Below are 15669 nucleotides of genomic sequence, written 5' to 3'. Positions count from 1 at the left end.
ACGAGAGGACAATCTCACACACACATGGACAGAATACAACACAAGTCGCACAGGGGATTATACTAAGAGTCCAGATGCAGAACCTCGTTGTTTTGCAACAATGGAGTCCAGGATGAACTACATGGAAGTTAGGTTGACACTCTGATTCCATCAAAGAAGGTCATCTTTTACATCCTGCTGGTTTATAATCACACACCACCTCACATACAGAGGTTGAGTGGTTGCAAAACTTGGAAATATGCTAACCACTAAGTAATTTCACTTAAGTTTAACAAAATCACACATTTTTGTCCTCTATCTCTCATTAAATTATGGAAAAGGTAAAAAGAGAAGACAAAAACAGGATTGAAGATGCAAAATAATTAATTCGAGTATTTAGAATGATATTACCCTTTCACATCTTCACTTAAGAAGAATAGTACCAAAATTACTTAGATGTCTCAAGGTATTTTGTATAGACCACAACACACAATATGCTCACAGTGAAGATATAATGGAATTCAAAACAATACTCAGGAAAAATCGAATCATATAAATTACTTTTCTTAATTGATATGACGTCATTAAAATAGGAGAAATCAAAAAATAGGAGACAAATGGTTATGGAATAACTGATAATAACAGTTTCTAGTTTTGAAAGGTGTTCTTATATGGTGATAAATTAAGTAACAGATGCTAGATAAACTCTTCACATACACAGCTCAATATCAAAGTGGAGAATGGCCACAAAATCCAGATAACGAATATCAGGATTTCAAATTATCCAATCTCTCTTTCAGATGCAATGGATAATCCAAATATCTGGAGAATTTGGATATCTGGATAATCAGATATCCAAATAATCTGGATATCAGAATATCCACCATCCAGATATTTGAAATCCGGATAGAAAATGATTCGAAATCGGGATAAAATGTTATCCCGATTTGGACATCCCTAGTACCAACTGCAATAGTGTGTGTTTATGGTCAGTGCCCAGAAAACTAACTGTGAAAAATACAAAATAATGCGAAAGGTTCATCCTTGCAATATTTCTCTCCAAAAACTTCCATGCTGAAAATTTTGAGGTAATGGTAAAATGAGTAAGTGTATGAATATTAGTGAAAACAGTGTCAAGAAATAATGTTTTCAAGTTTTGTATCTCTCGGAGTTTTCTTTTCTTTTCTTCAATAACCTATTTCATGACTTCCCCTTGTATATCTGTGAATACCTTACCCCTCCTCCTCTGATCAATTTCCTTCTGAAGTCCTCTGATGGATTTGGAAATGTGAACTTTTCACGCTGAATTTTTTTAACAGGTGGTCCTTCAGACTGCAGATACAAATCATAATTATATTCCACCTTCTTTGGTTCATCCTTATTTTTGAAGTAAACATCAATAGGCAAATTAAATCCTGCATATCCACACTCCTTAACACTGTACGGTGGCTCCTTAATTTCTGTAAATAAAAGCATAAATTATCACGAATATTGCAACCATAATAAGTAAATCTCTTATATTACACTATTACTACAACATATACTGGGATTTTATTTTATTTTCCAGTAGCGACTTGTTCAGAAAATTCCACACTTAAGGGGTTAAGTTTTCCCTTTCTTGCTATAATTTTTAATGGTTTCATTTTGAGTTTTACTGTAGATTTCAGCGAGTTGTTCCAAATACATAAAAAACAAATTAGGGCTGAGCCGATACCACTTTGAACTGATACCGATACTCTCACTGATTCCCACCGATACTTGAAAATTGTAATAATTAAAAGATGTTCAAAATATTGATTAACATTTGTGTGTTGTTGATTAACATTCCACTTGAAATAGTATATGAATCAATTTACCAAGATTTTGTTTTAAAACACGATGAACCTCCAGGGTTTTGACGCAACGTTAAAAATCAGAAAATAAAGTTACGTTAATCCAGTCTTTTGTATTTCGTGCCCTATACGCTCAAGATTGATTGTTTTTTTTTTTTTTTTTTTTTTTTTTTTAGTTCGCACACATCATGCTTGGCAGCGCTGTCTTCGCTTTTGTGAAAATGGCATCTTCTCAAGAAAAAGCACACACTGTGGTATAGTTTACAGAGTCAAAATCAATTGTTACGGTGCAGCGTAAGTTTTGGCGTGTCTTTAACAAAATGCTACCAACGGACAAGAACATCAGGGCACGGCACAGAAGTTTGCTGGAAATGGAGTGTGTTGAAGAGGCTATCCATTGCCCACCACGTAGCCCAGATATCACTCCTCTGGGGGTATGTTAAGGATGCAGTTTACTCAACGAAGGTGCCAAACGTGAATGCTTTGCGTGACCGAATTGTTGCTGCCATTGATACCATCCCTGATGACGTGCTGCAGCGCGAAGTGGAATACTGTCTGGACATTCTTCGTGTCACTAAAGGTGCTTACACAGAAGCGTAGTAATGTTTTGTAAGAAACTTTTTGAGTTGCTCTTTGCAATAAAATTATCAAAAAATGTGCAGGTGTGTTCGTTTTAATTTCCCATCACTTCCAAAGCCCGGAGGTTCATCGTGTACACCCTGTATTCAAAAATTACACCAGAATATTAAATTACATGTTATACTACCAAAAAAAATATTTTTTTTTCATGCAAAATTAAAATAAACTTAGAATTTTGCATAATTTCCAGGATAAGCAGACTCCACGAAAGTGTCACGAAGTCCGTGAAAGACAAAAATGCCGGGAAAGTATCGGTCGATATTGGTAAATAAATTCCAACCGATACTTTCCAATACATTGGGCATCGGCTCAGCCTTAAAAAAATATCTTCTTTAATTAACTCAAATTCATCTGTCTTTCAGTTCATTTTATAAATAATAAAAAGATGCTGTGAATATAATTAAACATTTTTAATCAGCTAACTGTCCTCTTTCATAGCCAGTTATTAGGGTTGGCCTGATACAAATTTCTAGCAGATACGAATAATATGATGATTTGACATTTACCAATAAGCAATATTCTACTGATCTAATGTAAAATTGTAAATGTTCCTTTCTCTTTCCTTTCTCAGTTCTCTGGCACCTTGATTAAATCTTCACTTCTTCCATATCAAGAGTTCTTAATTAGTCTCTGTCCCAGGCAAATACATCATATCCAAACACTTGAGCATTACCCACCAAATATCCATTAACCCTTAGACACTGGCCCTGACCAAGACTAATAGAAGGAAAGGCCTTTTTTCGCGACTGGCGTGGGTGTGACGTCATCGGCAGACAAAACCCAGCTGAGTCTTTACCCCATACGGAAAGAAAAGTGGAAAGGCTGATCTGTTTTGTTCTTTTCGCTCCTTTTTTCTTGTATTTCTGGATTGTTGGGTTGTGAAGTGTTGCAGTTTACAATGCCTTCAGTGAGGTGTTGTGATGTGTCGTGATCTCCATTGAAAAATAAAAACAGTGGGTGACACAATGCATCTAACGAGATTTGTTAGTGGATTGCGATACCAGTAGTCTCATTACACATTAGGCTACCATACACTTCAATTGGGTTACAATGATTATAATAAAAAAATAATAATATTGTAATTTATAATAGAGACTCTCACGAGTAAAGTAAGATAAGAACTGCAAGCATACCCCCCCCCCCCAATTTAATATCCAGTCCCCCACCAAAATTCCTATGTCAATTTTAGGCATTGAAGAGCTGAATCTCGACCACCTCCAAATAATTTAATTCTCAATCGCCACACCAAAGTTCCCACAACAGTCTAAGCGGAACAGTAATACTCAAGACTTGGCTATCTCACAGCCTAGTGCTCAAATCCCTTACTATAGAGTTGGAAACTTCCCCTACCAAGGATAATTCCACACCAGAATTCACGTGGTAATTTAAGGTTTAATATGTAATAGCTGGATATTGTGCACCTCAAATAGTAGATACAGTGTTGCCGAGAGACGACAATGGTCTGTCTCGTCGCGTGAAAATTCCATCTCTTCTCGTGTCTAGTCTCGTTAACAACACTAATAATACATAGTAACTGTTATAATTCCCTTGGAAATACACAACTTACTATTTATATACGAGAGATGCTTAAATGACAACATAGTTCAACTTCCATCCTCCATTGCTCTATTATTTATTCAGTCAAATTTTCATCACAATTGCCCCCCCCCCCCCCCCAAGTTATGTGGATGCAAACAGCTTCCACAAACCTGCCTGAAGGCACCCCTGTTCGACATCCCACTGATCATATACTGGTGAGTCTCGACTTTCTTCAGTTCTATGTCCTAAGTTTTCGTTCAGTCGAAAGTTGTTTAAAGTGTTTGTGACATAATACACACGGAACTTATTCACATTCCTCCTAGTGTAGTTCAAAGATTCAGAAGACTCAGAACTGTAATATGAATAAGGAAAATTAATGAAGAAATAAATATCAATAGTCAAAGCAAAGTTACAAAATTGAAGAAGTTAAGTGAAACCAGCTTCTCTCTCACTCCTAAAAGAGAGCAATAAATGAGGTTGTTTTGTTTTACATATTCAACTTACCCATAATTTTGACTTTCTGCCTTTCTTTATTTAACAAAATGCATGACCAGGCATATTAACTTTAATTTTACATGAAACTTTAGGTTTCACAGAGAAATGTGACGACCTAAAAACTACAGATGCAGTACATGTGTTAATAGCTGTATAATCCAATTCTGAAGACACACATTATCTCGGATCCTAAGTGAATCTGTATATTCAGTCCCAGCTAGCTTCTGGGCATAATGACGGCTCTTATTTGTTCATAATTTCTGCATTTATTCCGGTGCGAAACCGTGGCACGGAGAGATCTGTTGCCCGGTGACGTCACTCTTTCGTCAAGGACCACGTGATCAGGTATGGCCCCAGCCTTCTCCTTCTAATAGTCTTGGGCCGTGACACCCATGACACACCCAGGTATTGTCGCTAATGCCAGCTGTGACACCCGACTCTGGGAACAGCCTGTGTATTAGATATTGTTCAGAGATACATGTTTTGAGTGTCATATGAGACTTGACGTATGTCAGTAGCGATTAGTAAAGTTTAACTGCATTCTCACCATATTTGGGAGGGGTGGGGGATTTCCACCAAAAAAAATAATGGTCATTACATTATAACTTATTGTCTTTTCCCCTGAAAGTATCGGCCACAGGTGCACAATTCTTGCCATGAGAATGGAACACATATCAGGCAATATGCAGGTACAGTTTGGAACAATTGAAGGGCTCAGGTGTAAAACATGGTAACTGACATTTTGGTAATTTCTGAGTTCATTAAGAAAAAGGTTTATTAGATCCGAAAGAAAACAAGTGTATCTGGGGAAAAAGGTAACAAATGCTTTATTCAAAGTATGCGCCATCGCTAGCTATACATTTTGCCCATCTGTCCGTCAAATTGTAGATGCCCTTCCAGAAAAATCATTCACATTTTGAGGTGATCCAGTCAGCAAGCCATTGTTCGACATCTTCGTAACAGTTGAAGTGTTGCTGGGAAGGTGAGTGAGACATCGATGAAAACAAGTTGTAGTCCGAAGGGGCTAAGTCTGGTGTGTATGGCAGGTGGGGCAAGTGCAGAAATGGTGTCTCTGACGCCTTTCGCTGTGTGTGGTGAGGCGTTGTCATGCTGCAAAATCACTTTTCTGTGTCTTGTCGCCCAATCTGGATCTTTCCCATGGCATGAAAACGATCAGATATGGTTTGGCGACCAACATTTAACTTCTCTGCAAGTTGTTGTTGTGTTTGCGTATCGTCTTCGTCCAACAGTGCTTGCAATTCGGCATCTTGGAATTTTTCGGCTGGCCCGGGCGATCTTTGTCTTTCAAGTCGAAATCACCACATTTGAATTGTCGAAACCAATGCACACACGTGTCTTGCGTTAGGACATTGTCACCGTACGTTTCCACAAGGATACGATGGCTTTCACTCGCGTTTGTCTTTTGATTGAACAAGAAAAGCAGGACGTGCCACACATGCTCCTTATTTGGTTTGAAGGTCAACATGTTTACCCAATCACTCACACTCGGTTGCACATCCACGGCGTTTTGACAGGTACTGTCCTGGCAACACACTGACATTAACAGTTGAGACTGTGCACCAACCCTTGCTTCCAGCGACGAAATTAAGAATTAATAACCGGCACACCTGGTATACAGTAGATAAATTGTTTTTGCATTGTGTTAAACAATTTCAGAAGGCTTCACTGAGACCAATGCAAATTGTATGACACGGCAATTTCACTTGAAAATTGAAGGATGGCACATTTTACTTTGTAACTCAAAAATAACCAAAATGTCACTTAGCATGTTTTACACCAAAGCCCTTCAATTATGTACCAGCTTTGCTTACGTGGTTCAAATTGGATACATTTTCTTTTTAAAAAAAACAAAAACTTTTGTCTTCTTCTTCTACTTGGTAAATGAAAATTAGGTATCTTCGACCAAAGGCTTATAGTCTAGTTTATAACGAAGAGAACAAAATATAATTTTTAACTGTAGCATACATAGTATCTGATATATTTTTTTAAAATTGGGATTTTGAATTTCCTCCAAAGAAGATAAACAAGGTTTATTACAATAAAAAACTTTCTTATCCAAAACTATCAGCAGTAAGAGAGCAATTTTTGCCAGGAGAATGATACACATATCAGGTAATATGAAGGTAATGTCTTGAAACCTTATGTCCTGGAGTTGACTATGAAGGGGTCCGACAAAATTCAAATTTCGCATGTTTTCTTTTTTTTTACTTTTTTCTTTCTTAGTATAGGCTGTAGCCTAATCTTTACTGAAGAAAACAAGGTATTACTTGTCACTCTAGTGTTCGTAGATAAAAAATGTTATTCAAATCTTGGCAAATTTTCAAATTTCCCGCTTGGAAATGATCCTGATGTTTAGGCAAAATCCGGGAAATCAGCCCTGATGTTTTTTATTATTGTATTTTGTTATTAGTTTTTTGTGGCCAGGGGTTGTGAAAGCTTCCAAAATCTACAGCAGAATGAAGGGTCAGTACAGAGGCAATTGTTTAAGTCAGGGGAGAGTGTACTAAATTGACGGATTCGCTGGTCAAATTGCTGTTCCACTTCCTCACTTGCCATGCAAACTGGCCTCCCACTCCGGTGTTCATCACTGACATTTTGTCTTCAGTCTTTAAAAATCTTTTCACCCATACATTTACCCCTGACTTAAACGATTGTCTACATTCTGCTGTAGATTTCAGAACATTTCATTCCCTCTGAACATCAAAAAAAACAAATAACACTTTGTTGCTTTTCTACAGTGCAAGTCAACAGTGGAGCAGCCATGTTGTACAGGCTACTGCACAGGTGCATACTGCTTGATTGTCACAACACCTTTATGGCATGTTGCTAAGAAAGCATTTTGAGTCCTAAAATACAAATCTTCATTGTGCATTAATCTCCACAAAGTTTAGAATAAAATTTCTGCTATTTAATGACTTACCCTCATATTCACCTGTATCTTATTAAAATTTATTATTTCTCTCAGGTTCAAATGTTCCAACCAGTTTCCTTCTGTTAGTCTTTTGCATTCGTTACCATTGACCCTCTGTACCAAGTCGAGAAAGTGAAATATTTTGCATGCTTTATGAAGATTATGTTGTTTATGAACATTTTCGTTTGTTTTTAACTCACGGAAATGTTATTGTGAAGTAATGCACACCTGCTACCTTAGTGTGAAGAAGAACATTGATTGAGTTGGTGTTTTAAGTCCACTTTATACACAGTAAGTCTAATCGAGACTGGACCTACAGTTTAAAGTGGGATCTGACTCACTATGTGCCTCCACTGGGCATCGAAGTGAAGCAGAACAGCCCGAATGGCTTCATGTACGTGAATATACATCCAACACAACATTCTACAACAGCAGCAGATGGGATGTTGCCTACTGTTTCATAAATGTACTATACAAAATAGTAAATCAAATACGAAGGACTGAAAACTTATGAAACCAAAACAGAAGTGAAATTATCGTTAGAAGTATTTCATTTATAGGTGTTTATAATTTTACGTCGTTAGGTTAGGACTGTCAGTTTTTTGCTGATGAAAGTAATTTTTGACATTTTTGTCAAGTCAGAAGTGCTAAGTTAGATGGTGTTATCTTTTTCATGTGCGCATTTACTATTTGAGTGTGCCTACAACTGGTTTTTACCAATATAAAGTGGTAAAAGTACTCTGAGATGGCAGGTTTTTACAGGTTACGTGGGCAATTTATTTTGGGATCAAATATCACCGTTGATAGACACATGACAGGAAGAAGAAAAATAATTTGTATTTATAGCATGTTATTATTGGTTGTCATGGTAACAATGTGTTAAATGTATGTGAATGGCTTCCATGCATTCAAGTTACGTTATAATTTGAACCTACGTACTTTGTATGTCTTGCGTAAGTTTATAGATAGAAATTACTTGCACAAGGCTACAACCGTTATTTGTGTTTTCAGCATGCTGGAACTAATTTTGTATTCTGTAAGACATCATAACCTGTAGATTTAAAAAAAAACATTTGATTGATTGATTTGCTTCGCTTCTTGTGCCACTTTTGGCTAATTTGCGATGATGGGGAATGAGTGATATGATGAAATTGATGATTTAACACTTACAGACATCCATGCCCAGGCCAGAATTCGAAACCAGGACCTCTGGCATCGTAGCATGATGTGCAAACCACCCTATCATGGGGGCCAGCAAAATCCATTTGAGATTTGAATCCGGAACCAGCCTCCCTGATGGTAAGTAACACTGTCACCTTGTATGAATTCATTGATTGAATTAGGTTATTTTACTTCACTTTTCAGCCAGTTTTGGCTGATCACGATGAGGACTAGTGATATGATGAAATTAACAACAACAATAGACCAAAGTGAATGAAAAATGTATTATGTAGCAGAGGTACATTCCTACAACCATGCAAAGTTTCATTGAAAACACAATGATGCTTCTTGGGGGGGGGAAAATAACAATGTATAGAAGTGTTGCAAGCTTACAGAAACCATTTCTGGAATTTCACTTCTAGCGTCAACCCTATGTACAGCTGGCAGCCGACGAGAAGAGCGCTGGCAGAAGAGGTGTGACGTACTGCCAGGCGACTCCACTCTTTCGCGTGGGGGAGTTGCTCTTCCGCCAGAACTCTTCACGTCAGCTTGACAATGCCCCGCCAAGAAGAAAACAAGACTTCCTTCTCCCCGACCACCCCCAACCACCTCTAAATTCTGTAAATGAACCTGGCCCTCCCTTTCCCTCTGTGCCCCGTCTCCCTTCATTCAGCGATCTTCTCGTCGGCTGCCGGCTATAGATGCTGGAAAATACCATTTTTTAAAGATATGTAATGCCTAGAGGCACATATTTTTGGTAAATAAAAAAGCAAAATTTCGGTACAAAAACAAGTCGATTTCGGGTTCAAAAGTGGTAAATAAGATAAAATTTCGCTGTTATAGCAGTGAAAAAGCAGTACATAAAATAACATTTTGGTTTTAAAAATATGAATATAATCCTAAATTTGATTTAAAAACTGCACTTATTACAAAATAAACAAATCCCTTCTAATAACACATTTAAGTCTTTACCAGAATATTAAGTTTATTCCTCTATAAAGAGGTCCATTTTTGCATCTCAAATATTTACAGCAGAATTAATAAATTTTCCATGAATTGCATAACTCACAGGATAATTCTTACTTCAGAAAGTATTGCTTCGGTAAATAAACTCTAAACGTGGTTAAGAGTCTATTTCACATTTTGCAGTTCATTTCGCATTATTTCGTGACAAAACAGGGTAGGAAATTGCACCTCACACCTTTCAGAAAAATTAACATTACAATGTGTTATTTCACATTTCGGGTTTTCATCAAAAACGAAATATGCATGCCTCTAGTAATACTTGTCCCTGTCCCAACTTGAAAAAAGAAAAAAAATACCCTTACGGCATTTGGAAACGTTGCATAATTTCAGAAATTTTCTAAGTTTGGGCCTTTGCCTCCAGGTTCCCTAACTGTCTCACGTTGTTAAAATGTTATTTTGTATGAGAAAAAGCAGTGGTTGAGGAGTTAAAGCACTTTTTTTTTTATAAAATCTATCCCATAATATAACAGCAAAACAAATTAATTTTACAAATGCTGCTTGTTAATAGTAACAATGGATATTTTGTTTTGTAATTTGAGTATGTAATACCTTCATATGTATACTAATGAACAAAAAAAGAATTGAAATATCATGTGTAGTTTTCAAGAAACGGGTAACCACATAGTACCAGGAAATCCTTTTCCTGTCAACCCTCAATGGGTATCCAGCTGGTATGAAGACCTTTTCCTGTCCGACCCCTAAAGGTAAAACTGTAAGTCCAATCCAATTAGCGTATCTGAGCATGAGCGGAGTTAAAACAAAACCACTTAAACGCACATGCATGCAAGCCCAATTCCATTAGATGCTGTGCAACAAAAAAATTACCATCATATGTAAATTGTGGTGATAGAGGATCATCTACTTACCTCTTATCGGATTTGTAAAGGTTTCGTGTAAATGGAAAACAACTTTCTCCACAAAATAGTGTATATCAGTGTTTTCTGCACCTCGTACAAATACTTCCCAGTCATGAGTAAATCCCTGTGGAGTTGGTTTTGCTCGTACATAAGCTTCATGGCCAATTTCGAACCACACTTGCACACACTGAAAAAAATATTAAACAGTACCACTTTAAAAGTTAGAAAACCCGACTCTTTAAAATACAAGTATTCTTTACCAGACACAACACAACAATACTGCCCCTTAGGTACATTTTTTCAGTACTAATACCTTCTATCAGGAAAAATTATTTTAACCTTGCAACTTGTGTTTATAGTTTGGCAGGATATTAGTACAACTGTCATTTCATAATTATTTTACGGATTACCACTATTTCTAATAATTCAGAAAAATTAAGAAAGAACCAGCTTTTATATACAGGGTTCATTATACATTTATCCACCCTAGTATTCCAATAACTTAATCAGAATTGTCTCTAATGTTTTAGACAAGTATTGGTGCAAAAGCATGTGTATGTATGTATTTAGTGTGTTGCTGTACAACACAAAACTTCCACAGCATATAAAGCACATCAAGACAAAATACTTTTCTTCATTAATATTTTGCTAATTAAAGCATTTGCTATCCTGTATGTGTGCAGCCATACAGTACAAATTCAGGGTTGCCAGTGATCCCATTCCAGAGGGCAGCCCTTACATTAATGGGTTAAGCAGTTTGTCAGCCGCACACTAACATTTAGTCCTCCTCTGTGGGCGTACGGTCTAAGGCACTGTGCTTTGGGCTCCCGACTGCGGGACGGCATGGGTTCGAGTCCGCCTGGGTTTTCGGCCTTTGCATAGGGCAGGTGGCAACCCACCATCGTGAGGAAATTGGGGAGCTACGAGTGAGTAGCGTAATCCGGTCATAAAAATCTCGACTGGGGGTTCGATGTCCTGACCCCACGTCATCCCATTACTGGTTGAAGAACACCACACCTCTAGGTAGGACTGTGGAAGGGAGACTGGCAGTCGGGAGATAGGCCAAGGACCTTACACGCTGTTGAGCCAGTGGTCATACTAACATTTATATAACGTTCCAACAGAAAAAAAAAAATGACTGATGAAAATGTGAATCTGTATTGCACTGTTGCATACATACAGGACAGGAAAATGCAATTTTTCGATGTACTGTGACTGTAATATCAAAATGAGGTCTCAAAGCATAAACTGCAACCTAGAAAATTTGTTTCTCTTGTTATCCTCTACACACTGCAAAAGTTTATTTGTGGTGTACTGCGACACCCTGGATAATTTGGGTGTGTATGGAGTAAATATAAAAATATAACAAAATAAACATTTTATTTTGAGATGAAGGACAGAACCAGATTTTCTTTTATCGTGGAATATATTTTACCCGGAAATCATGTATTTTTCAAGAGGAATATCTCGCAGACGCACAATTGCCATTGCTTTCGCTACGTGAACTGCAAGCTGCGTACTTTTGATGACGTAAGGCCCTGTCAGTGTTTCCAACCCCTTCTTTTTTCACTATGCTTCTTTTTTCACTATGCTTGCCTACCCAACTTAACCTAACCTTATCGGGAATGGTTCGTGGGGCTATCCGTCAGCTACCCGTGCATAATGTAAAATTTTCACACGTGACGAAGACGATAGTAGGTATTTTTCAGTGAAGAAGATTGGAAACACTGCATACCCACAACGTGAGTCAAAATGTGCCCGCCATATTATGTGATACAGAAGCGAAGAAAGGAATAAAAAAAATCACTATGTACGTGAAAAATTGTGTTTGTTTTCGTGTAAAAAGCATAATGGCACCTTGACCTATGTTCCGCAATACACAATTGGTAAGTACGAAACATGCGAAACACAAAATATCCAATTTTAATGTGTATCCGATATAACAAACTGTTACCAAAATGAGGAAGCTAGTTCACATATAAATCACAGGATGGAAATGTTGATATTCTGGATTTTGAAAGAAATAGATCAAGTGTGTCCTGTTTCCAAGTATCTCCTATTCCAACACTGAAAATTCTAAGTGCTGTAGCCTTAACTTAAAAAGTGTTCTTTCATATTCATTCAGATCATCAAGAATAATTTAGTACACCCTGGACTACATTTTGCAAACTAGTGAGGCTCTAGCATCTGTGTTTTGTCCTTATGTGTGTAGAGTGTCCATTTACAGACTCAACTTTTACCCAAAGTCAGAATGTTTTAATATTTTAGATAACGAAATTACAGTTAATTTAGGTAAGGTAAGGGGCTAGACCCTGTATAATGTGATGGATGGAAAATAGCCTTTAAGTGCTGATGCACCCAATTAATCAAAAATCAATAATAATTAAGTTTTCAGCTACTTCATCAAAGTCACTTTGTGACAATCCTATTAAATTAAAATCATCAATTTCCAGTCACAAACGAAATTTGTTAAATGTAAAAGATGAATTAGGTACAGAAAAAAAGCAAGGCCACACACTGGGTATGACTCACATCATGATAAAACAAGTATCAGACTATAAGATGAGATTTTTATTGTGAGTGAGTTAGGCATGGGAAAGGATTCCTTTACGTGAAATTTAAGATTTTTTTATGAGAACACAAATGAGATATTTAATCCCGAAAACTGTCAAAATTCCACAAATGACCATGTTTGAGTCGACGGCTTTTCACATTGTGATATATTTACCAACAACTCAGTCAGAGAGATTGGCTTCAGAACAAGGTGTAAGACTGAAGAGCCCTCACACTTTTCTCAATCAATTTTGTAATTGGCCATCAACATATAAACTGATAATTTTGTTTGGAACCGAAAAGTAATCTTGCCGTATTAAGGGGATTTAACGATTGTAGTTTCAGATTTAGCTTTTTAATCTGCTGAGAAACCTGTTAGTAGGTTACTTATTGGTCCCTCTAAAAAAAAAATGAGCTTAAATATAAACATACATAAATATTATTTATTGGTATTTCAAGAAACAAATTATACTGAAGGACTTACTGAAAAAGCCATAGCCTTTTGAGGCTTCTAAAAATTGCACCTTCTACACATCATTTACACTTTGTAAATCGCATTCAAAATTCGTGTCCAATAGTTAATGCATTACGTAAGAATGGTATGAATGGCAGCAAGATCACAAATATTCACATCTGCAAAATTATTCGACATTGCATAGAAGATATACTTCGGAAATGTGTATTTTTCAAAATGAAAAATAGTTCCTCCTCTTTTCAATAAACTTTCTAGGCACAAGACACACATCTTCTCCATGCTCGGCCTAAATGACCAGCGTTGCCAACCCCTCAGCTACGAAAAGTGCTGTTCGAACTGTGAAATTATGCTAGAATGCCAACCAATTGTGCTAGGGCAGTATTATTATTATTATTATTATTATTAACAATATATTTTATCACTATTTTCAGATGTTATATTGTATTCCACCCTTAGATCTATTTATTTTAAGTCGCTCTTTTTGCCTTAGGGTCTCTGAGTAAGTACGACAATGAGGGTGAGTGAAGAACTCATGAAATGGTCTATGGACTATGGGATAGAAAAAACATAATTACATGTCCATACCTTACCAAGGGTCGGACTAGGGCATGTGGCTCAGTAAATTTGTAAAAATACTTCACATATTTTTCCTAGCAGATAGGGAGAGGGAAGATGACATGACATATGACACAGTTAAGCGTCGTTACTTTCAATTACTGTTGAGGGGGGGGGCGGTGTATAATTCACAAATATATTTCATATGCTACTGCATTTATTTGCGTTACATGGAAGAACGTATTAACCCATTTCCACCTCCAACAACACCCCGCAAGACACACACACACTTTTGTGCTAGTTTTTTTACAACTTACAAATGCTCATACAATGCATTTCTATGTAAAGTAACAACATTTCCAAATAAAAAGAAGAAAGGAAAAAGGTACTCACCAAACGAACGAAAAAACCTACTCTTTCCCATTCCTTTCTATATTTCTGAGCATACGACTCCCATTTCTGGTTTAAATCCCCACGGTCTTTTTTTTTCCTTTTGGAAGTTTCACAGTTACTTATTTTGCTCCTACTCATTTTTCGAAATTGTTTCCAATATATTTTACAAACAAATTTTTAAAAAAGCAGGAAAGAACTACTCGCAGATACACTCAAACACACGCTCAAAAGTTGCTACCTTCATTTGGTGCAAAGGTACATAAACCTTAATCTTAAAACTCAGCTAGCTTATCTACAAGGTAGGGTTCTTTGTAGACAACGAAACCAGACAGGATGCCTTCCAATGGAGACGTTTAAACGAATATATTATTTAAACACAGGATACATGGAGTAAGAATATTTACATGATAAGCTATTTTCTTCTATGCTTTGTATTATTTTATTTTCTCTATTTGTATATTCTTCTATCTGGACTTCCTTCTCAATGGACAGATCTGGATCGGGACTTCCTTCTCAATGGACGGTCTGGATTGGGACTTCCTTCTCAATGGACAGTGTGGATCGGGACTTCCTTCTTAATGGACGGTCTGGATCTGGACTTCCTTCTCAATGGACAGATCTGGATCTGGACTTCCTTCTTAACGGACGGTCTGGATCGGGACTTCCTTCTCGATTTCAATTTATTTTTAGGTTTTCACTATTTAATGAATTCCTTTATCCTTTTCCAACTTTTTCCTCCAAGCTTTGGGAATAATACTAATATCCTCCCTTGGGGCTGCAATTGGAACGCGCCACTACTAACTAGATACAACAGAATGTATACTTGGTGCAGCCGATTGACATGCGCATCCAAGTAGGTGCTACAGTTAAACTGCGCAACCAAAAAGTGCTGTGGGGCGTCGATCAGAACGCGCTCGCCACTGATGTAAACAAAATTTCCCCTATAGGAATGGTAAATCAATCATACAGATGCAATATCTGTTCAAAGACACAAACTTGTATCAGTGCTTTGACTTCCTTAATTTTCATATTAACTTACATGTGATCACTGATTTGATTTATAAAATATATATATTAATTTATTACTTCTTTCATATTTATTCTTTGTCTTCTTATAATATATTCTATTGTTTTTCATCTTTCCAATTTGCTTTGTTCTTATTTATAAAGTTATTCACATATATTATGCCAATTCTTAACCTTGCACGCCTGGTGCTGCCATCTCTATTCTTC

At 36.8% G+C, this 15669-nt stretch overlaps 1 protein-coding gene across 2 annotated transcripts in view; it reads right to left on the bottom strand.

Annotated features, from left to right (window-relative positions):
* Positions 1-13777, bottom strand: part of LOC145985088 (uncharacterized) — a 28308-nt gene extending 14531 nt beyond the window's left edge. For both annotated transcript variants that reach the window (XM_083118673.1, XM_083118674.1), the window contains exons 1-3: positions 13498-13777; positions 10470-10647; positions 1216-1439 (exon numbers count right to left, since the gene is read on the bottom strand). In XM_083118673.1, the coding sequence (XP_082974799.1) occupies positions 1216-1439; positions 10470-10647; positions 13498-13509 (414 nt within the window). In that variant the 5' untranslated portion in view covers positions 13510-13777. The remainder of the gene's footprint in view (positions 1-1215; positions 1440-10469; positions 10648-13497) is intronic.
* Between the last annotated feature and the right edge of the window lie 1892 nt (positions 13778-15669).

The sequence above is a fragment of the Lepisma saccharinum genome, chromosome 3 (assembly GCF_977018435.1).
Source record: "Lepisma saccharinum chromosome 3, izLepSacc3.1, whole genome shotgun sequence".
In the NCBI taxonomy this organism is placed as follows: Eukaryota; Metazoa; Arthropoda; class Insecta; order Zygentoma; family Lepismatidae; genus Lepisma; species Lepisma saccharinum.
This window is presented reverse-complemented; position numbering and strand designations above follow the sequence as displayed.